General features: G+C 54.7%; 1 protein-coding gene and 1 long non-coding RNA gene across 5 annotated transcripts; one reads left to right on the top strand and one right to left on the bottom strand.

The window, feature by feature from the left end:
• Positions 1–720: 720 nt before the first annotated feature.
• Positions 721–3,308, bottom strand: LOC119624435 (uncharacterized). The gene is made up of 2 exons (XR_005240560.2): positions 3,271–3,308; positions 721–1,379 (listed from the first exon to the last, which is right to left on the bottom strand). It is a non-coding gene; the product is annotated as an uncharacterized lncRNA (long non-coding RNA).
• Positions 3,309–3,330: 22 nt separating this feature from the next.
• RHOD (ras homolog family member D) lies at positions 3,331–26,417 on the top strand. Of its 4 annotated transcripts, none has more exons than XR_012091887.1 (6): positions 3,359–3,545; positions 11,890–11,977; positions 12,731–12,840; positions 13,121–13,241; positions 16,549–16,683; positions 19,007–26,417. XR_012091887.1 is itself a non-coding variant. In XM_037998978.2 (5 exons), exons 1-5 carry the CDS (start codon positions 3,414–3,416, stop codon positions 18,361–18,363), a joined length of 633 nt encoding a protein of 210 aa, XP_037854906.1. In that variant the 5' UTR covers positions 3,331–3,413; the 3' UTR covers positions 18,364–18,781. The 4 variants fall into 4 exon arrangements, 2 of the variants coding, with proteins under 2 accessions (XP_037854906.1, XP_037854908.1); XR_005240559.2 differs by lacking the exon at positions 19,007–26,417 and adding an exon at positions 18,196–18,781 and having other exon boundaries at positions 3,360–3,545; XM_037998978.2 differs by lacking the exons at positions 13,121–13,241; positions 19,007–26,417 and adding an exon at positions 18,196–18,781 and having other exon boundaries at positions 3,331–3,545.

The raw sequence follows: 26,417 nt of genomic DNA, 5'->3' as shown, positions 1-26,417 counted from the left end.
CTTGGGATCCGGTATTTCAGATGAAAGAAAGTGGGCCAAGGCTGGGCGCAGTGGCTCACACCTATAATCCCAGCACTTTGGGAGGCCAAGGCGAGCGGATCACCTGAGTTCAGGAGTTTGAGACCAGCCTGGCCAACATGGTGAAACCCCATCTCTACTAAAAATACAAAAATTAACTGGGCGTGGTGGCAGGTGCCTCTAATCCCAGCTACTCGGGAGGCTAAGACAGGAGAAATGCTTGAACCTGGGAGGCGGAGGTTGCAGTGAGCTGAGATCGCATCACTGCACTCCATCCTGGGCAAGACTCCATATGGGAAAAAAAAAACCATAAGGAAGAGAGCAGAGGACAGGGGATGCATGCAGAACTAAGGACTTCGGGAGCCACACACCAGGGCCCCATGCACCCTGCCGAGCCACTCCAAGGGGAAAGACTGTATCTCTCCCCTTCACTCAGCCGTCCACAAACATCCCACACACCCAAGTCCAGAACCCCAAGCAGGGAGGCAGCCCCTGGTGATGACTGCGCAGGGAGCTGAGCAACCACATGAGGGCAGTGGAGACGTGATCAGGACCGCACAGGATTTGGCCTTAGGATGGGGGTGGGCTGTGAGAAAATGGGGACAGGGGTGAGGCCAGGGGGCCTTGGAGTAGGCAGAGGCTGGAGAGTGGTCACCTGTCCACACATTCCCCATTCATGTCACATGTGGTATTCGTCATCAATGCAAGCATTTGTTCTTTTATTCATTTCTTCACTTTGTTTCTTCTTGTAAGTCAGCCCCTCTTCCGTCCATCCTTCCTTCTTTCCTTCCTCTCTTCCTCACTCTGCTCTTCTCCTCCTTGTCCTTTCGGTTTGTCTGGCCAGACGATCAACTGGACATACCATCCTGAGCCACAGCTGGGTGCCAGCCCGAGAGAGGCACTCCTCTAGGGGGTACAAGTGAGCCTTGACTCCTGCCCTTGTAGGGTTCAGGGCAGCAGGCCACGGTGCTGGGCTCCCCACAGATCTGGGCCTGGGGTTGGTGGGGCCTAAAAGGGCCTAAGTCACCCACAGGTTGCAAGTCCTGAGAAGCCTCAGTAAACACTAAAACAGTAAACAGTACCCTGGCCAGGCAGACTGTGTGACCCGGTCCACCACTCTAAAAATACATTCCAGGAAAACAGTACAGTCCCAGGTCCAGCAATGTCTGAGATTCAGGGACATTCCCTGCCGACTAGAGCCAATTTCTGTGGCCTGGTGACTAAGCTCCCTCTTGCAAGAGCATAAGCATAGTGGGGGGTGGGGGGCTCGGGGGCGGTGAGGCTGGCGCAGATCGAATCCTGGCTGTGTCCTGCTGGCCTAAGACACCCCTCTGCCTCTCTCGGAGGTTCAGTTCCCAAATCTGTAAAATGAGGGGAAGCAGGTCATCTGCTTGGTTGACGTCATGGTCTGAGAGCTGAACAAAATTGCAATTGCACAGATGAGGTGTGATGGAGGGAGACAGCCTGGCTTTGGGGTCACACCTAGATCCAAATTCTAGTTCAGCCTCTTACTAGTTGTGGATCTTAGTCAACAACTTAGCCTCTCTGGGTCTCAGGCTCCTCATCTGTGAAATGGAGCTAAGAGTCCCTACCTCCTAGGGAACAGTGCCTACACATGGCTTGCAATCCATTAATGGGTGCTGTTATTATTAGGAAATGTTCAGTGAAACTGTACAGCATGACAGACATCAAGTGTGTCATTAAAGAGATTATCCCTATAGCAACCAAGGCCAAACGCCTCTGCCTGACTCTCGGCTCCCTCCACCCCCAGTCTGGCCCCACCTGCCTTCCAGCCTTGCCACCCAAGGCCTGATGACAGCAGCAGTGGGGAGGATGACGCTGACAGCTGATCCGAGGGGGTGGGGCCCCTCTCACCACTCCTTGGGGCGGGGAGCTCTGTTCAGGAGCTACCTGCCCAGCCCGGTGTCAAGTCACTGCCCAGCCCTATGGCAGTTTCGGGGAGGAAGGGGCACCTGGAAGGCAGAGCTGTCCTGGGGAGGACAGGATGGAGCCTCCAAGTGGGGCTCCATCCAGCCTGTGGACCACAGCCCGGAGCCAGGCAGAGGAGTCAAGGAGCTGGACTCTGCCTCTCCACGTAGTGACTCTTGCCCTGGTTGCCTCTTTAGACCACAGTGAGTTTAAAGGAGGTTGAAGGTGCATTTTCACCTGACTGACTTGGAACTCCATAAGGGGTGATGTCATGACCAGCATAAATTGGGGGTAACCTAATGATGTCTGGCCCCTGTTCTTTTAAGTTTCAATATAAACACTCAGTTCAAGATCTGGGAAGACCCTTGTGCCCATTTTTAAAAGATTTCAACTCTGGCCATTAGGAGAAGTGGAGGGATCAGGTGACAATGAGTTCCCAGTTCAATGCTGGATTTACTGCTGGCATCCAAAGTGCTCCACTGTGCAAGCACCAGCTCCTCTTGCTGCACCACTGTGCAAGGGAGACTCACCTTCTGCGGGGGCGGGGGGGGGGCAGCATTCCGCTCCGGCCTCCACAACCTCACCCCTACCGCTCTCTCCTGTGGAACACCTTCTCCCTCCCCCATCTGACTGTGTCTCACTTTTTCCTCAAGACTCTGAAGGGCTTCCTGACTCACTCAACCTGGGCGAGGAGCTCCTTTCCCCTACTCCTGTCCCGCTGCCTGTCCCTACCCATTTGTAGTTCTGATCACACTGATGTCCTGCCTGTCTACTCTTCTAGGCTGTGGGCTTCTCAAGGCAGGGCCTGGATTTTATCTTGAACAGTTCAGGGTCCCCAGGCCCTTGGGCACCAGGAGGACGTCTCATGGTGCAATAATAAGAAACACACTTTATAGAGGGAAGGTTCCATCTCTTTCCCTAGATCGTGGCCAGCCAGGGTGTCAGGTGGCTGCCCACCTTCAGCAAAACTTCCTGGTGCTGGCGGAGGGAGGCAGGCTAGGCCTGGTAGGGCCAGTGAAGGGGATCATCCGCTTCCCACCTGGCATGAAAGGCCTGTGTTGTGCTCCGTCCTAAGCCCCCTGGGGAAATGCACCATTCATTCACTCATTTAGTAAAGGTCACTGGCTCCTGCCTGGGATCTGGGACCCAGCTGCTGAGCACACCCCCGCCCACACTGTCATGGTCCCGCTGTTTGTCTTCTCCCTTCCGACCTCCCATGGCCCCAGCGCGGCCCGCTCACAGTAGGTGCTCGGGCAGCGTTTCTTCAAGGACCTAGACGGCCTTGAGAGGAAGGGCCCCAGCCCAGCCGCCCGGGCCTCTCACCTGGCTCTCGGGGCGCCCGGCTCGCACTTCCTCCCGCCGCCCCGCCCCTTCCACATTCCTGCCCCGCCGGGCCTGCCCCGCGCAGTCTGGGTCCCTGCGCTGCAGCCGCCCGCCCGCCCGCCCTCTCCGCGCCCGGCCCCGGGATGACGGCGGCCCAGGCCGCGGGCGAGGAGGCGCCACCAGGCGTGCGGTCGGTCAAGGTGGTCCTGGTGGGCGACGGCGGCTGCGGGAAGACCTCGTTGCTGATGGTCTTCGCCGATGGGGCCTTCCCCGAGGTGAGTGCCCGGCGTCTCCGCCTCGCCCGGTTCCGCTCGCGCGCCCGGGTGTGCAGGTCCGTGCCGGACGGCCCAGGCTGTGCGTCTGCCCTGGCCTCCGAGGGGTCTCCCAGCGGGGCCTGGGGTCCAGGGCAGAGTCCTTCTCCCCCAGCCATTGGGAATGAAGGCCTCAGTGATGTTATCTGTAAAGCGGGAGGAATGGCACCTACCGGGGAGGGGTGCCACAAGGACTGAGTGAGGCGACCTGGGTGCACACAAGATCCTAAGACAGCACTTGGCCGCACAATTCCGCCAAGAGGGCCTGAGGGCTTGGGAGCCACACTGCCTAGGTTAAAATTATGGCTTTGCCACTTACAGCTGTGTGCCCTTGCGAGCGTCCCCTAACCCCGCTGTGCCTGTGTCCCTAACTACATCACAGGTGAGTGACAGCGCCCACCGCACAGGGTCACTGTGACAGTGAGTTAATAGACATCAAGCACTCAGCCCCGGGCTGCGCACAGGAGGTACTCACGGAGAGTTGGCACATGTCACTCTTGGGAAACATATTCTCCCCTCCAGCTCTTGCCGCTGGAATGCATGTGCCATGGGCTCTGCCTTGGAGGGTCGGAGCACACCAGCTGTAGCCTCAGCTGCTGGGCCCGCGTCTCTGCTCTCCTCTTATGAGCCCCGTGCCCTTTTGTAACCTGCTTAGCTTCTCTGAGCCTCAGTTTCCTCACAACAACCCCATGGGGTAGAGGGACTGTAGGGCGGTGGTGAGGTGGAGCCCAGGGCAGGCTGATAGGCAGCTCCGGTGCGGTACCTGGCACGTCCTTGGCGCTGTAGGCATGCCCACTGTTAATCCTTCCTGACATGCTGACTGCCCAGGCAGACTCCACAGGCACGAGGCGGCCCCTGCTCTGCCACCTCTCAGCTCTGTTGTCCTGGAAGTCCATGGAGTTGCTCCCAGCATCTCTTTTTTTTTTTTTTTTTTTTGAGACAGAGTCTCACTGTCACCCAGGCTGGAGTGATATTGGCACAGTCTCGGCTCACTGCAACCTCTGCCTCTCGGGCTCAAGTGATTCTCTTGCCTCAGCCCCCTGAGAAGCTGGGATTATAGGCACCCAACACCACGCCTGGCTAATTTTTTTTATTATTTTATTTTTGAGACGGAGTCTCACTCTATCACCCAGGCTAGAGTGTAGTGGAGCAATCTCGGCTCACTGCAACCTCCGCCTCCGAGGTTCAAGTGATTCTCCCACCTCAGCCTCCCGAGTAGCTGGGACTACAGGTGCGTGCTACCGTGCCCAGCTAATTTTTGTATTTTTTTTTAGTAGAGACAGCATTTCACCATGTTGGCCAGAATGGTCTCCATCTCTTGACCTCGTGATCCGCCCGCCTTGGCCTCCCAAAGTGCTGGGATTACAGGTGTGAGCCACCTCGCCTGGCCAATTTTTTTATTTTTAGTAGAGGCGGGGTTTTGCCTTATTGGTCAGGCTGGTCTCGAACTCCTGGCCTCCAGCGATCTGCCCGCCTCAGCCTCCCAAAGTGCTGCAAATACCAGCTTAAGCCACCGCAACTGGCATTCTTCCTTCTTTTCTTCCTAGCATCCTCAAAGCCCCTGGGGTTGTACAGGTGCTGGGGCATCTGAGCACAAGCAGGACGGGTCGGGCCTACCCTGGTTCTTATCACACTGTAGTTCTTATCACGATGATGTCCTGCCTGTCTCCCACCCTTGGCTGTGACCCCCCAGGCTGTATTGGGCCCCGCCATAGCTTTCTGCTGCAGTGGCATTGAGTCACTTTTGTTTAGTGGCTTGTGGAGCTCATGTCACCTCCTTTGATCAGTCATAGTTTTTTTAAGTTGGGGGGAACATGTTTCCGGATGCTGCCCATGGGAACCCCACAATGAGGGCGCCCAGGGAAGAGCCCTACACAGGGACAGGTGGCCCAGGCCCAGGGGAAGGCACCTGATGGGCGGGGGCTGGAGGGCTGGTGCCTCACCACCAGCTCTGAAATGTCCTTGATGGTGAGACCATCCCAGCTTCAGAGCAGTTCTGACGTGGAAATGGGCGTCTTGCAGTTGATAAGATGTGAATGCTTTGAGGGACATGCTGGGGCAGGCCAGAAATGGGGGGAGGGCATGCTTGTCGCCAGGAAAATGGGCCGGATTTGTCCAGGCTCTTCCCCTGTCTGGGGGCCCTGGGTTCCCTGGAGCAGGAGAGTCCTCTTCTTTTAAAGAGCCCACAATGGGCCAGGCGTGGTGGCTCATGCCTGTAATCCCAGCTCTCTGGGAGGCCAAGGCGGGTGGATCACCTGAGGTCAGGAGTTCAAGACCAGCCTGGCCAACATGGTGAAACCCTGTGTCTACCAAAAATACAAAAAAAGTACCCGGGCATAGTGGCACACGCCTGTAATCCCAGCTACTCGGGAAGCTGAGGCAGGAGAATCGCTTGAATTCAGGAGGCGGAGGTTGCAGTGAACCAAGATCATTCCGCTGCACTCTAGCTCAAAAAAAAAAAAAAAATTTATATATATATATCCCACAATGTGCAAGAGCTGGAAAGGGTTCATTTTGCAGATGGGAAAACTGAGTCCAGAGCCCAGAGGCTTGCCTGGGGGCACATGGCTCAGTGGGGGCAGCACTGATCTAGACCCCTGGTCTTCCCACTCCCTACCAGGGCCTTCTCCACAGCCCCCAGTGCTCTGCCTGCTGGACCCAGCCTCCTCCTGCCCCTGTCTCTAGCACCAGACTCTTCCTCCAGGCAACCCTTGAAGCCCAAGGGGCCAGCAGCCAGAAGGCTGGAGTCCCATCTCCCAGACTTCCTGCACACAGCAAAGGGCCGAGAGCAGCCTGAGGATTTGGAGGGACCTCCGTGACCCTCATCCGGCTGTGGCCCAACCCTGGGTTCAGAGCAGCAGGGGAGGGCAAGGTGGCGAGAACTCCTGGAACAGGGGGGAGCCCCGGGCTGGGCTGCCAGCCTCTGCCCAGTCCTGGCTGGCATTTGGGGCTGCAACCATTCCCACAGGTTCAAAGCCTAGCAGCCCCCACACCAGCATGGGGATAGGAGGCGGTGGAGAGCACCCGGCCCTGCTGGGTAGAGCCCTCTGAGTCCTTCCTTGTTCGCACTTGGACTCCCATGGGTGTCCTAACCAGGGATACCCCGACACTCCCCTTTGCCCAGGTCCCCTATCTTGGTAATGATCCATTTTCTGTCTGTGAGCCCCTGGAGGGCAGACCCGAACCTGAGTCATCTCTGTCCTGGTCCAGCACAGGCTCAGTCCTTCTTTTCTGGCTGAGGACGGCCTAACAGATAAGATTAGGTGCCATTGGTCCCATGGACAGAGGGTGACCCTGCCTGGGGGTCAAAGAACAACACAACAGAAGGTACAGACAGAGTCTCTAGGATGACCTCCCGAGTGGGGGAAAGGGCTGTGACAGTTACAAGCCAGAGGGGAAACCCAGCCCCTTTCTGCCTCCAGGAACTGGAGTTGGTAACCTCAGGAAAGGCAGGTGGCTGGGGACAGAGCCTGGCCTCTGCAGCCAGAAAGACCTAGCTCTGTCACTAGCCAGCTGTTCAGTGTGTCACCTTGAACAAGTCATTTCCTCTCTCTGAACATCATCAGAAAGTGAAGATTGTACTGATGTTCCAAGCTTGCCAGGATCAGAGATGGCGCCAGTACACAGCCACACACAGATCCTTAGAGAATGGTAGGTGATGGTGTCATTACCATGGGCATTTGCAAAGCACCGAAACATGTTTCCCAAGAGATTCCCAGCAGGCTGCCCTGCAGCTCAGATTAAGAAGGTGACTTAGTGGGTGGTCAAGCTGGGAGCTCAGCTGCAAGGGCACCAGTGCCCTTCACAATGAGAGGCCCCTACTCTAGGACAAAGGTCAGAAGCTGGGGAGGGGCTGGGGGTATTAGTCCATTTTCACACTGCTATAAAGAACTACCTGAGACTGGGTAATTTATAAAGAAAAGAGGTTGGCGGGGCACGGTGGCTCACGCCTGTAATCCCAGCACTTTGGGAGGCCGAGGCAAGCGGATCACCTAAGGTCAGGAGTTTGAGACCAGCCTAGCCAACATGGCGAAACCCTGTCTCTACTAAAAATACAAAAATTAGCCGGGCGTGGTGGCAAGCACCTATAATCCCAGCTACCTGGGAGGCTGAGGCGAGAGAATCGCTTGAACCTGGAAGGTGGTGGTTGCAGTGAGCTGAGATCGTGCCACTGCACTCCAGCCTGGGTGACAGAGCGAGACTCCGTCTCAAAAAAAAAAAAAAAAAAGAAAAGAAAAGAAAAGAGGTTTAATTGACTCACAGCTCTGCATGGCTGGCGAGGCCTCAGCAAACCTATAATCATAGTGGAAGGTGAAGTGGAACCAAGGCACTTCTTACGTGGCAGCAGGAGAAAGAGAGAAGGGGGAAGCACCACACTTTTGAACCATCAGGTCTCGTAAGAACGTCCTCACTGTTGGCCAAGCGTGGTGGCTCACATCTGTAATCCCTGCTCTTTGGGAGGCCGAGGTGGGCAGATCACTTGAGGTCAAAAGTTCGAGTCCAGCCTGGCCAATATTGTAAAACCCCATCTCTACTAAAAGTACAAAAATTAGGCTGGGCACAGTGGCTCACACCTGTGATCCCAGCCCTTTGGGAGCCCAAGGCGGGTGGATCACCTGAGGTCGGAAGTTCGAGACCAGCCTGACCAACGTGGAGAAACCCTGTCTCTACTAAAAATACAAAATTAGCCAGGCATGGTGGCACATGTATGTAATCTCAGCCTACTCAGGAGGCTGAGGCAGGAGAATCGCTTGAACGTGGGAGGCGGAGGTTGTGGTAAGCAGAGATCGTGCTATTATACTCCAGCCTGGGCAACAAGAGCGATACTCCGTCTCAAAAAAAACAAAAAAACAAAAATTAGCCAGGTGTGGTGACACACGTGTAATCTCAGCTACTCAGGAGGTGGAGGCAGAAGAATCACTTGAACCCAGGAGGCAGAGGCTGCGGTGAGCAAGATCGCACTGCTGCACTCCAGCCTGGCTCCGTCAAAAAAAGAAAAATCTCCCTCACTATCACAAGAACAGCATGGGGGAAACCACCTTCACGATTCAATCACCTCCCACCAGATCCTTCCCTCGACACGTGGGCATTACAATTCGAGATGAGATTTGTGTGGGGACACACAGCCAATCCATATCACTGGAGAAAGTGTCACCACCTGGAAGGATGGATGGGGGCTCGTGTGGACACTGCTCCTGGCCACCAGCTTTCCCGGTGGTGAGCATTTATGCTGGGGCCTCGTCTACCAGTCCATCCTCCCTCCCACATCATGGCGTGACACTCTTCCCCTTTAACCAGTGAGGAGACTGTCCTAAGGACACATAGCTGGTGAGTGCCGGAGCTGGGTCTTAAGCCAGGCACATCTAAACCTAAAGCTAGTGCTCCTAGCTACCAGGTCACACTGCCCCCACCAGGCAAAGGGCCTGAGGGAGGGCACTCTGAGCGGGCAAGCGGGGATGGAGAGGTAGGTGAGGCCCTTGTCTCTTCCTGTTGGTTCCTCTTGGTAGAGGGAGTGACAGCATGTCTAGGGTCTGGGGTGGGGCCAGCCCTTACCTCAAGGCTATCCCGACTTCTCCATCTTCTTCAGCTGCCCACTCTGGGACGTGCCTTTCTCCCCACCCCACTCCCTGCAGCTTCCCTAGAGGATGGTGCTGACCCACTGCTCAGGTGCTGCCCCTCCCAGCTGGTCAGGGCCTGACTCAGAGGGCCGGCAGGCAGGCAGGCAGGCAGGCGTGAAATTCTCCTGAGTCACAGGCAGGTAGGGGCCCCACCTGGCATGGGAAGGGAATAGGATAGGGGCCCCCCCTGACTGTGGCCGTACCAACCAGCCCTGAGCAGGCAGTCGAGGGTTAGGGACCTAACAGCAGGCAGACCAGCATGCCCCTTGGAGCAGAGGGCACAGGTTGTGGCAGAGTTTTGCAAACCCATCTTTCAAAAGCTCCCTCTTCATTCCTGCATTTTCATCTGTGTACAAAACCTGGCCTGTTGCCCGTTCATCTCACCTTCATGGAAAGGCAGTGAGCTTAGGCTGGGCAAGGCTGGAATAAGGAGCTTCTGTCCTGGGCGACCTCCTCCCAAACCCAGGCAGGACAAAGAAGAAAGGCCCAAACACGGGACACTGGGCTGGGAGTGGTGGCTCACACCCGTAATCCCAGCACTTTGGGAGGCCAAGGCAGGTGGGTCGTGTGAGTCCAGGAGTTCAAGACCAACCTGGGCAACATAGCAAGACCCCATCTCTACAAAAAATACAAAAAATTACTTTGGGAGGTCAAGGTGCGTGGATTGCTTCAGTTCAGGAGTTTGAGACCAGCCTGGGCAACATGGCAAAACCCAGTCTCTACGAAAAAAAGAAAAAGAAAAATTAGCCAGGCACGGTGGCCCACATCTGTAATCCCAGCTACTCAGGAGGCTAAAGTAGGAAATTACTTGAGCCTGGGAGACAGAGGTTGCAGCGAGTCAAGATCGCGCCACTGCACTGCCTGGGTGACAGAGTGAGACCTTATTTAAAAAAAAAAAAAGGGCAGGGCGTGCTGGCTCATACCTGTAATCCCAGCACTTTGGGAGGCCAAGGGGGGTGGATCACTTGAGTCCAGGAGTTGAAGACCAGCCTGGCTAATATTGTGAAACCCTATCTCTACTAAAAATACAAAAATTACCTGGGTGTGCTGGTGTGTGCTTGTAATCCCAGCTACTCTCGAGGCTGAGGCAGAAGAATCACTTGAACCCAGGAGGCAGAGGGTGCAGTGATCAAGAGATCACGCCATTGTACTCCAGCCTAGGTGACAGAGCAGGACTCTCTCTCAAAAAAAAAAAAAAAAAAAAAAAAAAAAAAAAAAAGCCCGGGCGCGGTGGCTCACGCCTGTAATCCCAGCACTTTGGGAGGCCGAGGTGGGCGGATCATGAAGTCAGGAGTTCAAGACCAGCCTGACCAACATGGTGAAACCCCATCTCTACTAAAAATACAAAAATTAGCCGGGCATGGTGGCGCATGTCTGTAATCCCAGCTACTTGGGAGGCTGAGGCAGGAGAATCCCTTGAACCTGGGAGGCGGAGGTTGCAGTGAGCCATGATCACACCGTTGCACTGCAGCCTGGGCGATAGAGTGAGACTCTGTCTCAAAAAAAGAAAAGAAAAAAAAAAAAGGTGGAGGGCGCATTGGGGCATTCTGGTAAGGGATCAGGAAAGGCATCCCAGAAAGGTGAAGGTAGCATTTAATAGGGGTCTTGTTTGGATTGTGAGAGGTTGAGAGGCAAAGAAGGAACCCCAAAAAGCTGCGAGTTCCCCAGGGCAGGGATTGAGTCTTTTGTTGCCTGCTTCCCAGTGTCTGGAATTGGGCCTAGAGAAGGTGCTAATGCTGCTGAATGAATAAATGAATGAACAAATGAACAAAGCAAGGAATGAATAAACATGTAGGTTAATGTTGTTCTAGGAAGGGGGGACAACATGAATGAAGGCTCAGAAATGGGAGTCCCACTAGCATGTGCCTGTGGTCCCAGCTCTTGGGAGGCAGAGGCAGGAGGATTGCGTGAGCCAGGAGTTTGGGGCTACAGTGAGCTATGGTGCCTGTGAATAGCTGCTGCACTCCAGCCTGGGAAACACAGGGAGACCCTGTCTGTGAAAAAAAGGAAAACTGGGAGTCCCCTGCCCCCATCCAGAGGGTAATGATAAAAATAACAGTAGCTGGCATGTAGATGTGCTTATTTTATGCCAGGCCCTGAGCTAAGGGCTCTGCATGGAATAGCTCACTGAATCCTTATAGCGGCACTGTGGTGGGGACCCTTTTTTTTTTTTTTTTTTTGAGACGGAGTCCCACTCTGTCACCCAGGCTGGAGTGCAATGGCGCTATCTCGGTTCACTGCAATATCCACCTCCTGGGTTCAAGCGATTCCCCTGCCTTAGCCCCCCAAGTAGCTGGGATTACAGGCATGTGCCACTACGCCTGGCTAATTTTTGTATTTTTAGTAGAGACAGGGTTTCACCATGTTGGCCAGGCTGGTCTCGAACTCCTGGTCTCCAGGCCCACCTCAGCCTCCCAAAGTGCTGGGATTACAGGGGTCAGCCATGGCACCTGGCTGGTAGGGACTTTCAATATTCCCATTTCACGACTGAGAACAAAGCTCGGGAGGTTCAGGACTTTGCAAAAGCAGACAGGCTCTGGACCAGCACCCCAGGCAGGCCAAGGAGGAGGCTTCTCACAAACAACTACACTCCACTGACTCCCAAGACGGGGGCAGCGCTGTGGACAGACCAAGTCCCCAACGCCTCTCAAAGCCTCCTCACAGCCTCCCCCTGCCCTGCCTCTCCTCAGAGCTACACCCCCACCGTGTTTGAGCGGTACATGGTCAACCTGCAAGTGAAAGGCAGACCTGTGCACCTCCACATCTGGGACACAGCAGGTGGGTGTGCTGGGGCAGGGGCAGGGTGGGAGGAGCTTCCGTGGGCCCCAGATGCCTGGGACAGATTCCGCTCTGCTTCCTTCTGAACCAGGGAGGCCAGCCAGTCTCCCAGGGACAGGCGCGGGCCAGGAGTGGGCCCAGGAGTCTGAGCCCTCTTTGCCTCTGCAGCCATGTCCCCCTGCACCCCCAGCACCCCAGGGCTGCCCACTATGTCTTGGAGGCAAGCGGGAATCCAGCACTTTGCTTTCAGGACTGTTCCTGGCCTTCTGAGCGCTCCACCCTGCTTTTAGCTTCTGTAGGATCTGCCTGTCTGTGGCCTCTGCCCTCCAGCCTCCTGACCTTGCCTATACCAGGGTGAGCTCTGAGCTAAACTCAGGGCATCCCAGCAGCCCTTAGTTGGACGGGTTAAGATGTCTTTGCCAGGTTCCTACCTACCCCTTATTTCTCACTCCTAAGCTCAGAGCAAAGCCGGCTTCTGAGCAGTTGGCCCCAGTTCCTCCAGGTGGTGCCAGGCCTGGCCTCTGCCTTGCCCGCCATCCCTTCCAGACACCCCACAGGCAGAGGTGAGGACTGCCCCAAGGGGGCACTCACATGGAGTAGCCACCTCAGAGCCAAATTTGTGCCAGACTCTGAGGCAAAAACTAGGCCCTGTCCCCAGAAGCTCCCCATCTGATGGAGTGACCTCCTGACATTGGGGCAGTGCTGACAGGGGCCAGGAGCCCTGAAGGCAGTGACCACCCCCACTCTGCCCAGGGCAAGACGACTATGACCGCCTGCGGCCCCTGTTCTACCCTGATGCCAGTGTTCTGCTGCTCTGCTTTGATGTCACCAGCCCGAACAGCTTTGACAACGTCTTTAACCGGGTAGGTATCGGGGGACAGGAAGGCATAGCCCCCATAGCCAGGCCACTCCACTCTGCCACCCACCCTTGATCCAACTGACTGTCAGAGCTTGGCAGGCCCAAAATGATACTGATTCCAGAGCCTTTGGTGTATATATGGGGAAACTGAAGCCCAGAGTGGGGCAGTGGCTTGCCCAGGGTCTCTGGCACAGGGATTTGGTGGCAGCATCTGACTCCCAGTACAGTGCTCCTTGCCTACCCTATGCTGCAGACTCTGAACACTGTGGCTTCTCCCACTGCAGCTCTGCCTGAGGTTGCTGGATGACCCAGAGGCTCCTGCATCTCCCCAGCCTGTGCCTGCCCGAGGTGCACGAACCGTGAAGTCAGAGTGCGGCAGCTCTGCGTGGCTGCTGGTTCTCAAAGGCTAGTCATGGATATCAGGGATGTGGCCCCTTGAATTCCTCTGCTCCAGCTGCCTTTAGCCATGGCACAGCCCCTCACCCACTGCTGCCAGGGCCTCCGAGTTTCTGCAGGGTACAGCCCACCACAGTATTTGCAGCAACAGCAACAACAATGGTGACAATTTTAAGGACTGACCATGTGCCAGGCACTGTTCTGGGTACTTGCATGTATTTACTCATTTACTCCCCCGGCCAGCCTTATGGAGTGTTATTATTCCCGGATCCAGCCACTCATCCAAAGATACACATCTATTAAAGTGGTAACACTGGGATTTGAACCCTGGCAGGCTGCCCCGCCCATTCATTCAGAACAAATGATTGAGCACATTTGTTCTGGTGCTGTTTGGGCATTGGGGACCAGGAGAGATGGTGGTGCCTGGGACCAGGGTGGAGGGACAAGAAGGAGGTTCATTCTGAATTGGTCTAGAAGGCGGAGTTTGCTCATGATTGGAGTTTCCTGTTGGATTGGATGTGAGTGGGAGGGAGGAGTTTTTACCAGAGCAGCTGGAAGGTGGAGTTGCCGTTGGCCAGGATGAGAAGGAGCAAGCTGGGGACCGGAGTGGGACATCCTCGTGGAGGTGTCCGGCAGGCAGTGCCAGGCATGCGTCTGCAGTTCCTCCTAGCAGGCAGTCGGGCTGGGCAGCCTCAATGCAGCCGCATATTTATAAGCTACAGGTGCAGTAAAGCCTCGGGGAGGCTGCCCGGCGAGGGAGAGCGGCTAGAGGGGAGGAAAGACCACAGGCTGAAGCCCAGGGAGAGAAGGAGGAGGGCAAGGCCCCATAAGACCTAGGAGAGCCAAGAGAGCCAGGAGAGTGGGGTCCTGGGGTGAACTGCAGGCTCGGTCAGGTAGGAGGGAGTGATGCCTAGGGTCAGGGCTGTCGAGGGATTGGTAGGAGCAGGGCTGAGGATCCACTAGTGGAGGCCGGGCGCGGTGGCTCACGCCTTGTAATCCCAGCACTTTGGGAGGCCGAGGAGGGCGGATCATTTGAGCTCAGGAGTTTGAGACCAGCCTGACCAACATGGTGAAACCCCATCGCTACTAAAACTACAAAAATTAGCCAGGCGTGGTGGCACATGCCTATAACCCCAGCTACTTGGGAAGCTGAGGCAGGAGAATTGCTTGAACCCGGGAGGTGGAGGTTGCAGTGAGCCGACATTGCACCACTGCACTCCAGCCTGGGCAACAGAGCTAGACTCTGTCTCAAAAAACAGAGGATTCACTGCTGGGTTCAGTGGGAGCCACCAAGGAAATCTTCCTCATGGGCAGTTTCGGTGGATGGGTAGGGTGTGGGGAATCTGCCAGGGACCCCACAAAGGCCCCATTTGCTTCCAGGAATGAGGTAGTTTGACGCCAATTTGTTTGTTTGTTTTGAGATGGAGTCTCACTCTGTCTCCCAGGCTGGAGTGCAGTGGTACAATCTGGGCTCACTGCAACCTCCACCTCCCGAGTTCAAGCGATTCTCCTGCCTCAGCCTCCCGAGTAGCTGGAATTACAGGCTTGAGCCACCAAGCCCGGTTGATGCCAATTTTTATCTGGCAAGTTTGACGCCTGAACCGGCCGACTTAGTGCTCCTGGAGATGGAAAGCCCCCTCGGGATCCCTGGCTCCCCAGCTGTAGTCCAGGCTGAAAGAACTCGGCCCTGGTGGCCTCATATTCCACAGAGCAGCCCTCCCTCCACCAGGCAAGCAGTTGAGGCAGACAGCGGCAACCATTTTGTAAGCGGATTTATTTATTTATTTATTTTTGAGACAGATTCTCACTCTGTCGCCCAGGCTGGAGTGCAGTGGCTCCATCTCAGCTCACTGCAACCTCCGCCTCCCCGGTTCAAGCGATTCTCCTGCCTCAGCCTCTGGAGTAGCTGGGACCACAGGCGCCGCCATCATGCCTGGCTAATTTTTTATTTCTAGTAGAGACGGGGTTTCCCATTGTTGGCCAGGCTGGTCTCCAACTCCTGACCTCAAGTGATCCGCCGACCTCAGCCTCCCAAAGTGCTGGGATTACAGGCGTGAGCCACCGAGCCCGGCCTGGATTGATTGATTTATTTTTATCTTATTTATTTATTTATTTTGAAATGGAGTTTCACTCTGTCGCCCAGGCTGGAATGCAGTGGTGCAATCTCAGCTCACTGCAAACTTTGCCGCCCAGGTTCAAACGATTCTCCTGCCTCAGCCTCCTGAGCAGCTGGGATTACAGGCACCCACCATCACGCCCACCTAAATTTTGTATTTTTACTAGAGGCGGAGTTTCACCATGTCGGCCAGCCTGGTCTCGAACTCCTGACTTCAGGTGATCCATCCGCCTCAGGCTCCCAAAATTCTGGGATTGCAGGCGTGAGCCATCACACCTGGCCCGGATTTGTTTTTTGTTGTTGTTGTTTGTTTGTTTGTTTTGAGACAGAGTCTCGCTCTGTCACCCAGGCTGGAGTGCAGTGGCCGGATCTCAGCTCGCTGCAAGCTCTGCCTCCCGGGTTCACGCCATTCTCCTGCCTCAGCCTCCAGAGTAGCTGGGACTACAGGCACCAGCCACCTTGCCCGGCTAGTTTTTTGTTTTTTTTTTTTTTTTGGAGACGGAGTCTCGCTCTGTTGCCCAGGCTGGAGTGCAGTGGCCAGATCTCAGCTCACTGCAAGCTCCGCCTCCCGGGTTCACACCATTCTCCTGCCTCAGCCTCCCAAGTAGCTGGGACTACAGATGCCCACCACCTCGCCCGGCTAGTTTTTTGTATTTTTTAGTAGAGACGGGGTTTCACCATGTTAACCAGGATGGTCTCGATCTCCTGACCTCGTGATCCACCCATCTCGGCCTCCCAAAGTGCTGGGATTACAGGCTTGAGCCACCGCGCCCAGCCTCCGGATTTGTTTTTAAAGGATCACTTATTTCCTTATATGTTTTGCTCAGTTTAGTGGGTGTCTGTGAGGGCCCTTACCCTGCAGAGAGGCAGGATTCTAGAAGGGCAGGAGCAGGGCTCTGAGCCCCACCCCCAGGCTCAAATCCTGCCATTTCCAGCCAAGGCCAAGTTACATCGCCTCTCTGTGCCTCAGTTACCGCATCTGTACAGTGGGATTGGTTATCAACTTGCTGCCGGTCCTTGGGGAATTAATGGGTCCATGTGTGTAAATTCTTAGATGAGAGTCTGGTACCAAATAGTTTCTCCCTAGATGCTGGCTGTACTGATTATCAACATCAGAGCTCGGGCTGGGGAGCAGGAGAGTGGCCCACTGAGAGGGCCAGAACTTTAAGGGCTCATACATGCCCCTTTGCCCCCCTGCAGTGGTACCCAGAAGTGAATCATTTCTGCAAGAAGGTGCCCATCATCGTCGTGGGCTGCAAGACTGACCTGCGCAAGGACAAATCACTGGTGAACAAGCTCCGAAGAAACGGGTTGGAGCCTGTGACCTACCACAGGGTAGGAAACCCAGCCTGAGGTGGGAGTTGGGGAGGACTGGGTAAGGGGACCTCTGGATGCCTCTCAGTGGCATTAGGCGTCCAGCATGCTCAGGGTGTAGGTCAGAGCTGGGGTCGTCTTAGAGGCTGTCGGTGTCAGGAACTTCCAGCACTTGGAAATGGTCCCTAGAATATGCTGGGAGCCTCCACCGGCAGAAGGGAGAACAAAGAAGTAGGCATATCAGAGTCAGTTCCACCACCAACCTGAGACCCAGAGAGGAGGCCCACATATTCAGACTGTGGGATCCTCTCTGCTACACGCCCGGGTTCATAGGAAGTTCATTTCTTGGTGCCTTGAGAGGCAAAGAGGCCCAGCCCAGAATGGAGGTAAGAAACACAACGAAGGCTGGCTGGGCACGGTGGCTCACGCCTGTAATCCCAGCACTTGGGAGGCCAAGGTGGGTGGATCACTTGAGGTCAAGAGTTCGAGACCAGCCAGGGCAAAATAGTGAGACCCTGTCTCTACCAAAAATACAAAAAATTAGCCAGGTGGTGTGGTGGCGGGTGCCTGTAGTCCCAGCTACTCTGAAGGCTGAGGCAGGAGAATCACTTGAACCCGGTTGGCGGAGTTGCGGTCAGCTGAGATTGCACCACTGCACTCCAGCCTGGACGACAGAGCAAGACTCCGTCTCAGAAAAAAAGAAAAGAAAGAAAGAAAAAAGAAAAGAAAAGAAAAAGAAACACAATGAAGGCCAGGCACAATGGCTCATGCCTGTAACCCTAGCACTTTGGGAGGATGAGGCTGGAGAATCATTTGAGTCCAGGAGTTTGAGACCAGCCTGGGCAACATAGGGAGACCCCATCTCTACAAAAAAGTAAAAAAAAAATAGCTGGGCTTGGTGGCCACTCCTCTGGTCCCAGCTACTTGGGAGGGTGAGGCAGGAGGATCCCTTGAGTCCAGAAGTTCGAGGTTACAGTGAGCCAAGATTGTACCACTGCACTCCAGCCTGGCAACAGAGCAAGACCCCGTCTCAAAAAAAAAAAAAAAAAAAGCCAGGGGTAGTGGCTCATCCCTGTAATCGCAGCACTTGGGAGGCCAAAGCAGGTGGATCTCTTGATGTCAGGAGTTCGAGACCAGCCAAGGCAAAATAGCAAGACCCTGTCTCTACCAAAATTACAAAAGATTAGCCAGGTGTGGTGGCGGGTGCCTGTAGTCCTAGCTACTCTGGAGGCTGAGGCAGGAGAATCACTTGAACCTGGTTGGCGGAGTCGCAGTGAGCTGAGATTGCACCACTGCACTGCACTCCAGCCTGGACAACAGAGCAAGACTCCGTCTCAAAAAAAAAAGAAAAGAAAAGGAAGAAAAGAAAAATAAATGTGCTAAAGTGCATGAGGGCGCTTGGGCAAGCCAGGGTACGGGAGCCGTGGGTGCTCAGCAGACCCCACCTTCCACTCTTGTCCAGGGGAAGGAAGCGAGGACGTGAGGCCTGCCCATTGCCCCCTTCACAGCAGCCCTATCCACCTCTCCCTCTAGGGCCAGGAGATGGCGAGGTCCGTTGGCGCGGTGGCCTACCTCGAGTGCTCGGCTCGGCTCCATGACAATGTCCACGCTGTCTTCCAGGAGGCGGCCGAAGTGGCCCTCAGCAGCCGCGGTCGCAACTTCTGGCGGCGGATTACCCAGGGCTTTTGCGTGGTGACCTGAGCATCTCGGGGCGTCCCAGCAGCGCGGGAAGGGGCAGGGTGCTGACCTACTGCTGAGCTAGCTGGGCTGGACCCGGTCCCTAGGCTGTGACCGCCAAACTGCACCACAACAGACGGGTGCCACCAAGGCCAAGCCCTGGGGCCTGGGAGTCTTGGACTGAGAAAGGGGGTTCCTGGGCCCACCTGCCCTATGTAGGGCTCATCCTGCCATGCCTGAGAATCACTCACTGACCCCTTCACCTGGTCCCAGACCGACATCCTGGAGCCACCTGTGCAGCCTGATGCCCCCTCGTGGCTGCTCCCAGGGCTGCACCTGCCAGGACCTAAAGTTCTTAGGTCCCTCCTGCCAGAACCCACACCCAGCCCCATCGCACCTGTCTTACTGGTAACTGTAACAAGGAAAACGACATCACTTGTCATTTGTGTCATGCCTCTTGTTTCTTTTTTCTTTTTTTTTTCTTTTTTTTGAGACAGAGTCTTGAGTCTCACTGTGTCCCCCAGGCTGGAGTGCAGTGGCTCAACCTCAGCTCACTGCAAACTGTGCCTCCTGGGTTCAAGCGATTCTCCTGCCTCAGCCTCCTGAGTAGCTGGAGTTACAGGCGCGCGCCACCATGCCCGGCTAATTTTTGTATTTTTTTTTTTAGTAGAAACGGGGTTTCACTATGTTAGGCTGGTCTCGAACTCCTGACCTCGTGATCCACCCGCCTTGGCCTCCCAAAGTGCTGGGATTACAGCTGTGAGCCACCACGCCCAGCCTATGCCTCTTGTGTCAAAGCGGCTTTACACACACGTTCCAAGGTAGGTAAAAGCCCACCCCATCTAGGCACTGGGATGGGACTAATTGGATCCAATCCAGCTTTATTGCTTCCACGACCTTGGGCAAGTTCTTCTGGGCCTCAGCTTCCTCACCTGTGAAATGGATCACAGACTAAGCCATGGAGCTTTTGGATGAGTAAGAGGGTCATGAGGACCAACACATGCAAAGAGCTTAGTAGGTGCCTAGCACGCAGTAAGTGCTCACAAAAGGTTAGGCCAGGGCCGGACGCGGTGACTCACTCCTGTAATCCCGGCACTTTGGGAAGCCGACATGGCTGGATCACGAGGTCAGGAGTTCAAAACCAGCCTGACCAACATGGCGAAACCCCTGTCTCTACTAAAAATACAAAAATTATCCAGGCGTGGTGGCACACACCTGTAATCCCAGCTACTCCAGAGGCTGAGGCAGGAGAATTGCTTGAACCCAGGAGGCGGAGGTTGCAGTGAGCCAAGATCACACCACTGCACTCCAGCCTAGGCAATGGAGCAAGACTCCTCAAAAAAAAAAAAAAAAAAAAAAAAAAGGCCAGATACGGTGGTGCACGCCCATCATCCCAGCACTTTGGGAGGCCGAAGAAGGTAGATCACCTGAGGTCAGGAGTTCAAGACCAGCCTGGGCAACATGCTGAAACCCCATCTCTACTAAAAATACAAAAAAATTAGCTGGGCATGGTGGCGGGCACCTGTAATCCCAGCTACTCGGGAGGCTGAGGAAGGAGAATCGCTTGAACCTGGGAGGCAGAAGCTGCAGTGAACTGAGATCACGCCACTGCACTCCAGCCTGGGCAACAAGAGCGAAACTCTGTCTCGAAAAATAAATAATAACAATAAATTAATAAATAATAGTAGTTTAAACAATAAAATATAATATAAATAATAAAAATAAAAAAACTCACAGTGGGGACTGGAATCGAGGTAGGGTTTTCCACGTTGGCCCCTAACACTATTTCACGTGCTGCAGCTCAGCCCTGTAATCTGAGCTGTAAGCCCCCACGTTGCTGAAGCAGTCCCCCACCTGGAACTGTTTCTGATGAGACTTCCGGGACAGGTGTCAGCAGCTGGTTCTCATTAAGGATCATGTGTATCAGTGCAAAAGAAATGGTCCCGTTTGGCTGGGTGCGGTGGCTCACACCTGTAATCCCAGCACTTTGGGAGGCCAAAGCAGATGGATTGCTTGAGGCCAGGAGTTCAAGACCAGCCTGGCCAACATGGTGAAACCGCGTCTCTATAAAAAAAATACAAAAATTAGCCAGGTGTGGTAGCACGCACCTGTAGTCCCAGCTACTCAGGAGGCTGAGGCAGGAGAATTGTGTGGGATGAAGAGGTTGTGGCGAGCTGAGAATGCACCACTACACTCTAGCCTGGATGATAGAGTGAGACCCCATCTCAAAAAAAGAAAATATATGTTTGGTTTTGGAACTTCCCAAGAGCTTTAATTAGGCTCACAGTACAGCTGGAGAATATTTGGGTTTGAGTCCAGAGCACATGGGCATAGAGTAGATTAGTGCAGCTTTGGTGCTGGTTCATGGTTTGGTTCAGATCGAGCCTCTGAGCATAAGAAAGTTACTCATTCAGGCCAGAAATGAAGCTGTGGCAGGTGGGGTCATAAGTGCCCTGCTCACCTTGTGGCTTGGCCAGATGGGTAGATAGGAGGGGTGCTCAAACTGCATCTGATTCAGGACCCCCCAAGATCTCTCTTAGGAAATTACCTCCCCTTGAAGCCCCAACAGGATTCTTTTTTTTTTTTTTTTTTTTTTTCACAGACAGAATCTTGCTCTGTTGCCCAGGCTGGAGTGCAGCGGTGCAATTATAGCTCACTGCAGCCTCAACCTCCTGGGCTCAAGCAATCCTCCTACCTCAGCCTCCTGAGTATCTGGGACTACAGTTGCACACCACACCCAGCTAATCCCCCTGCAGGGTTCTAAGTGCTATAGAGGAGAACAGACCATGGGGTGGGCTTGTTCACTGAATCGGTTTTAATGAGTTCACATTGACTAAGACTCACTGAGGCCGGGCGTGGTGGTTCACGCCTGTAATCCCAGAACTTTGGGAGGCCAAGGCAGGTGGATCACCTGAGGTCAGGAGTTCAAGACTAGCCTGACCCATACGGTGAAACCCCATCTCTACTAAAAATACAAAAATAAGCTGGGTGTGGTGGCGGGTGCCTGTAATCCCAGCCTCTAGGGAAGCTGAGGCATGAGAATTGCTTCAATCCAGGAGGTGGAGGTTGCAGTGAGCCGAGATCACGCCATTGCACTACTCCAGACTGGACAACAGAGCGAGACTCTGTCTCCAAAAAAAAGAAAAAAGAAAGAAAGAAAGAAGGAAGGAAAGAAAGAGTCACTGTGTGCTTAGTGCTGTGCTTAGTCATTTTCCATGAAAGTATCCCATTTAGTAGTCACAGGCCCCAGCAAGCTAGGACCAGGTACACATCCACCTCACAGATGAGGAGGCAGAAGCACAGAGGGCTTGGTCAAATGCTCATGACCTCAAGAAGTAGCAGGGCCAAGGTTTAAGCCCAGGACAGTCTGACTGTCCAGAATCTTGGCTGTTAACCACTACGCTGGACCCCTGTCCTGAGTCACCTCTTCCCTGGACCCCCAGTCCTGGACCCCTGCTTTGTACCAGTATTTCCAGACACAGAACCCAAGGAGCTAAGAGTTTATAGAGACAAAAAGGCTTAGAACTGTCTTTCAGGGATTGGGAGCAACATGGCGGGTGCAAGGCTGTGAAGACCACGTGGTTTGCCCCAGACACCAGCAGAGCTACAGTTCACAGAAGGCCCACTGAAGCAGGCTGAGCAGCACCTGAGGATCCCAGCAGAAGGAACAGGCGCTGGGATTTATTGGGTTCCCACTCTGTGTCAGATGCTTTATTGACAAGATGCCATTATTAGACCCATTTCAGAGAAGAAAATAAGGCTCAGGGCAGGAGAGTGGTCTGTGTAGGGTCATGTGGCCAGAGGTAGGGCTGAAGTTCAGCTCAGCCTCTCATGGCACTTCATTGAGGACGCATGCTGGGAGATCAAGGTCAGTGAGGAACCGAGCTCTGTGGGCACAGAAGACACAGGATGGGTCTGGAGAGCTGAAAGATCCAGTGGTGTGCACAAGTTGGGGAGAAGCATCTGGGGCCACCACATGAGAGGAGGGAAGTGGGCACCTGCCTGCTGTTCCAGGGAGGGAGTTCCTGGGAGAGAGACAGTGGGACTCAGGAGCACACACACTGAACTTTCGTTTCCTGCCAAGGGCTGCCCTCCTCTCCTTTGAGAGCTCATCACCACCTGAAATGGTCCTGTCTGTCTCCCCATGGCCATGCCAGCTCTCTGAGAGCACAGGCTGGGCTTGTTGCAATCCCCCAGCCCGCCGGGTGCGGTGGCTCATGCCTGTAATCTCAGCACTTTGGGAGGCCAAAGCGGGTGGATCACCTGAGGTCAGGAGTTCGAGACCAGCCTGGCCAACATGGTGAAACCCTGTCTCTACTAAAAATAAAAAAAAATTAGCCCAGGCGTGGTTGTGGGCACATGTAGTCCCAGCTGCTCAGGAGGCTGAGGCAGGAGAATTGCTTGAACCTCAGAGGCAGAGGTTGCAGTGAGCTGAGATTGTGCCATTGCACTACAGCCTGGGTGACAGAGCAAGACTCCATCTCAAAAAAAAAAAAGAAATAAATAAATCCCCTGTGCCTCAAACAATGCCTAGCATATAGTAAACACCAAATACATAGGTGAGAAATGACTGAATTAATGAATGAATGAATGCCATCAATCAGTGCTCCATTCAGACCCTCATCTGTTCCAGCTTGGACCAGCACATAGGTCTCCCAGCCTGCAGGCTCTCAGCCTCCTCCATCCTCCTCACTCTGGCAGAGCCATCCTCCAAAGCACAAGTGTGTCCCTGCACAGAAGACTTTGGCAGCCCCCTCTGCCCAGAGATGAAGGGCCAGAGTCCACGGCTGGGGCCTGGGGCTCTCCAGTATCTGGCCCCAGCCCACCTTGATCTGGGCCTTATCCCCAGGACACCTCCCCACACCTACTCAGGCCACACCCAGGGGCCACATCAAGGGAGCACCAACCTCCTAGCCTTTGCTCAGACTGCTTTCCCACCTCAGCAAGCCCTGCCTCCCAGTCACCGCCCATTCAAACCTCCCCTCCTCCCCCAAATCCTTCAGGGTCCAGCTGGGACACCACCCTCTCCAGGAAGCTTGTGGGCCAGGCCTGCCGCCTTTCTCCCTCTTCACTGCACACCCGCCTGTGTGCACCAAAGCTGTCTTCGCAGGGCCCCTTGGCTAAGGAACTGGGCTTTTCTTCCCATGCTGTGGGAAGGGCCAGGTTGGACTCCGTAAGATGACAGGTCTGGTCGTGGGACCAGGTGGGCTATCTGGGAGGGCAGAGGCGGGAGCCTGGAGACCAGCTGGGCAGCTGCAGATGTCCAGACACAAGAAACAAGCCACCACAAGTCAAGGCTTGGTGACTTCTGGGCTGGGAGCTGTAGCACCAAGGGTGGACTTTGGGAAGGGTGGGGATGTTGGGAGGGAGGTAAGAATGCAGGCCTCTCCCACCCAGGGTTGTGCGGGGAGGAATGTGGGGAGGGCGAGTACTTCTCCCAGACCCGGCACTGGGAGAGGCGGGGACCTGAGATGGGTGACCGCTTTCTCACTCTGGCCTCTCTCCCTCTGCCCCGCCTGTGTTTCAGGCCCCATCCTGCCTAGCCCACCACACACAGCTCTCCAACCGTGTCCAAGGAGGGCACGGACGCGGCAGAGGTGGGGGCGGGGCGCCGTCCTTGGAGACGCCTGTGAGGAGCCAGAGTTATTACTATTATCCTCCTCCTTCTCCCCCCAACAATCCCCTCTTTCAATTCCTCACTACCCAGCCTGGCAGGGCAGGCACTGCCAGACGAGTGGGAGCTAGAGAAGGCCCAGCCTGGAGGCCAGCCCAAGCCAAAAGCCACAAACCACAGTCTTCCTTACCCCACGCCACCTCCACCCAGCCTTGGGGTTGTCTGCTGGGAAGGTAGAGGGCAGGGGTGGGGACCTCAAGTCATCTCCTCCAGGACAGGCCACTCCCTAACACCCTCAGGGTGAGGAGGAGGGTGGGGCAGGCACACTGTGAGTCACAGAGCTTCCCTCTCCCCTGTGCCAGGGCAGCGCTCTGGGCCCCATCCCATGTCTGGACACAGGGAGAGGGTGGTGGCCAGCAGATCACCCTACTCCAGGCCACCCTCTGCTCTTCAGCCTCGTTTTCCTCCTGGGGACCCATCATTTGGAGGATAACCACTCACAGCCCCCAGGAAGTCATCGTTCAGCCGCTGGCTAGGAAACCAACAAAGCATATGGCCAGGCTGAGGGCAGTAAACGCGCGAAAGAGTGGAACGGCTAACAGCCCACCCCTGCATTCAAGGGCTTAATCTCCACAGTAATGCTGCTGATTAATAGGTCAGATTGCCGGGCGCGGTGGCTCACACCTGTAATCCCAGCACTTTGGAAGGCCAAGGTGGGCGGATCACCTGAGGTCAGGAGTTTGAGACCTGCCTGACCAACATGGTGAAACCCCGTCTCTGCTAAAAATACAAAAAATTAGCCGGGCGTGGTGGTGGGCACCTGTAATCCCAGCTACTCAGGAGGCTGAGGCAGGAGAATTGCTTGAACCCACGAGGCAGAGATTTCGGTGAGTCAAGATGGCACCACTGTACTCCAGCCTAGGCAGGACAGAGACTCCAACTCAAAAACAAACAAACAAACAAAAAAAAGGTCAGACTGTGACTAGAAGGGGACTTTCCTGCGTTCAAATCCTGGCTCTGCAACTTACCAGCTGTGTGACCTTGAAGGAGACACTAGGGGCTTTCTTATGTGTCAGTTTCCTTATTTGTCAAATGTGGGTATGAGTAGCTCTGACCTCCTACATTGGTTGAATTCAATAAGCAAATAGTGCTTATTCACTCCCTCAGTGCTAACTCCTAACTAGAGCTATTAACTAAGAAATGAGGATAATTGTTTACTGTGCAGGGTTGTTGCAGGGCCTGCGAAGCAGAAACAAGCATGTATGTGTTTGATGCTGGCCCCCTCTTCCCAATCTGGGTCACCAAGCCTGGGAGGAGAAGAGAGGGAAGCTTCATCAAGGAGACAGAATGGAACATGAGGCCGACCGCTGTTTGCAGGCCTGCAGGAGGGGCTGGACCCTCAGCAGAGCCAAGGAGGATGGGGCTGGAATTTCCTCCAGGGCTCCTGTTTGCACGGGACACACCAAACTGAGCAGTGCTCAGCCCAGGGCTGACAATAGTAGTACGTCTGATTAGGAAATGCATAGTATCAGCTCCTACCAAAAAACAAATTTTATTTTTATTTATTTATGGTTTTCTTTGTTTTTGGTTTTAGTTTTATTGAGACAGAGTTTCACTTTTGTCACCCAGGCTGCCATGGTGCGATCTCGGCTCACTGCAATCTCCACCTCCCGGGTTCAAGCAATTCTCCTGCTTCAGCTTCCCAAGTAGCTGGGATTACAAGCACCCACCACCACTCCCAGCTAATTTTTGTATTTTTACTAGAGATGGGATTTCACCACGTTGGCCAGCCTGGTCTAGAACTCCTGATCTTAGGTGATCCGCCTGCCTTGGCCTCCCAAAGTGCTGGGATTACAGGCGTGAGCCACCGCACCCGGCCTTTATTTCTTTTTGAGCCAGGGTCTCACTCTGTCATCCAGGCTGGAGTGCAGTGGCATAGTCTCTGCTCACTGCAACCTTGACCTCCTGGGCTCAAGTGATCTTCCCGCCTCTGCCTCCCAAGTAGCTGGGACCACACAGCACATGCCACCACAGGCCCTGCTCTAGGCACTGTGACTACTGAGCACCAAGTGCAGGGTGCAGGGTGCAGAGGTGAGGTGAGCAGGATGTGGTCCTTGCCTTCCAAGCTTCCATCTTCCATCTTCCGTGGCAGCTCAGATGTGGATACAACCAGCAGGGGAGGGGAGTGTGCAACATTCACTCAGCAGCCCACAAGTGTGAGTGCCGGCTCCTGCCACTGAGATAAACAGGAGGAGTTCAGCTAAAACAGGGTTAGGCCAGGCACAGTGGCTCACGCCTGTAATCCCAGCACTGTGGGAGGCCAAGGTGGGAGGATTGCTTGAGCCCAGGAATTTGAGACCAGCCTGGGCAACACAAGGAGACTCTGTCTCTACAAAAAAAAACAAAAAAAAGAATTTTTCTTTTTGAGGTAAGGTCTCATTCTGTCATCCAGGCTGGGGTGCAG

This window comes from Chlorocebus sabaeus, chromosome 1 (assembly GCF_047675955.1).
Source record: "Chlorocebus sabaeus isolate Y175 chromosome 1, mChlSab1.0.hap1, whole genome shotgun sequence".
In the NCBI taxonomy this organism is placed as follows: domain Eukaryota; kingdom Metazoa; phylum Chordata; class Mammalia; order Primates; family Cercopithecidae; genus Chlorocebus; species Chlorocebus sabaeus.
This window is presented reverse-complemented; position numbering and strand designations above follow the sequence as displayed.

Excerpts from the sequence above, each read along its gene's own strand:
- RHOD (XM_037998978.2), top strand. The coding sequence starts at position 3,414 with ATGACGGCGGCCCAGGCCGCGGGCGAGGAGGCGCCACCAGGCGTGCGG. Across the intron at positions 12,841-16,548 it reads TTGACAACGTCTTTAACCGG|TGGTACCCAGAAGTGAATCA; the intron begins GTAGGTATCGGG and ends GCCCCCCTGCAG. Across the intron at positions 16,684-18,195 it reads AGCCTGTGACCTACCACAGG|GGCCAGGAGATGGCGAGGTC; the intron begins GTAGGAAACCCA and ends CTCTCCCTCTAG.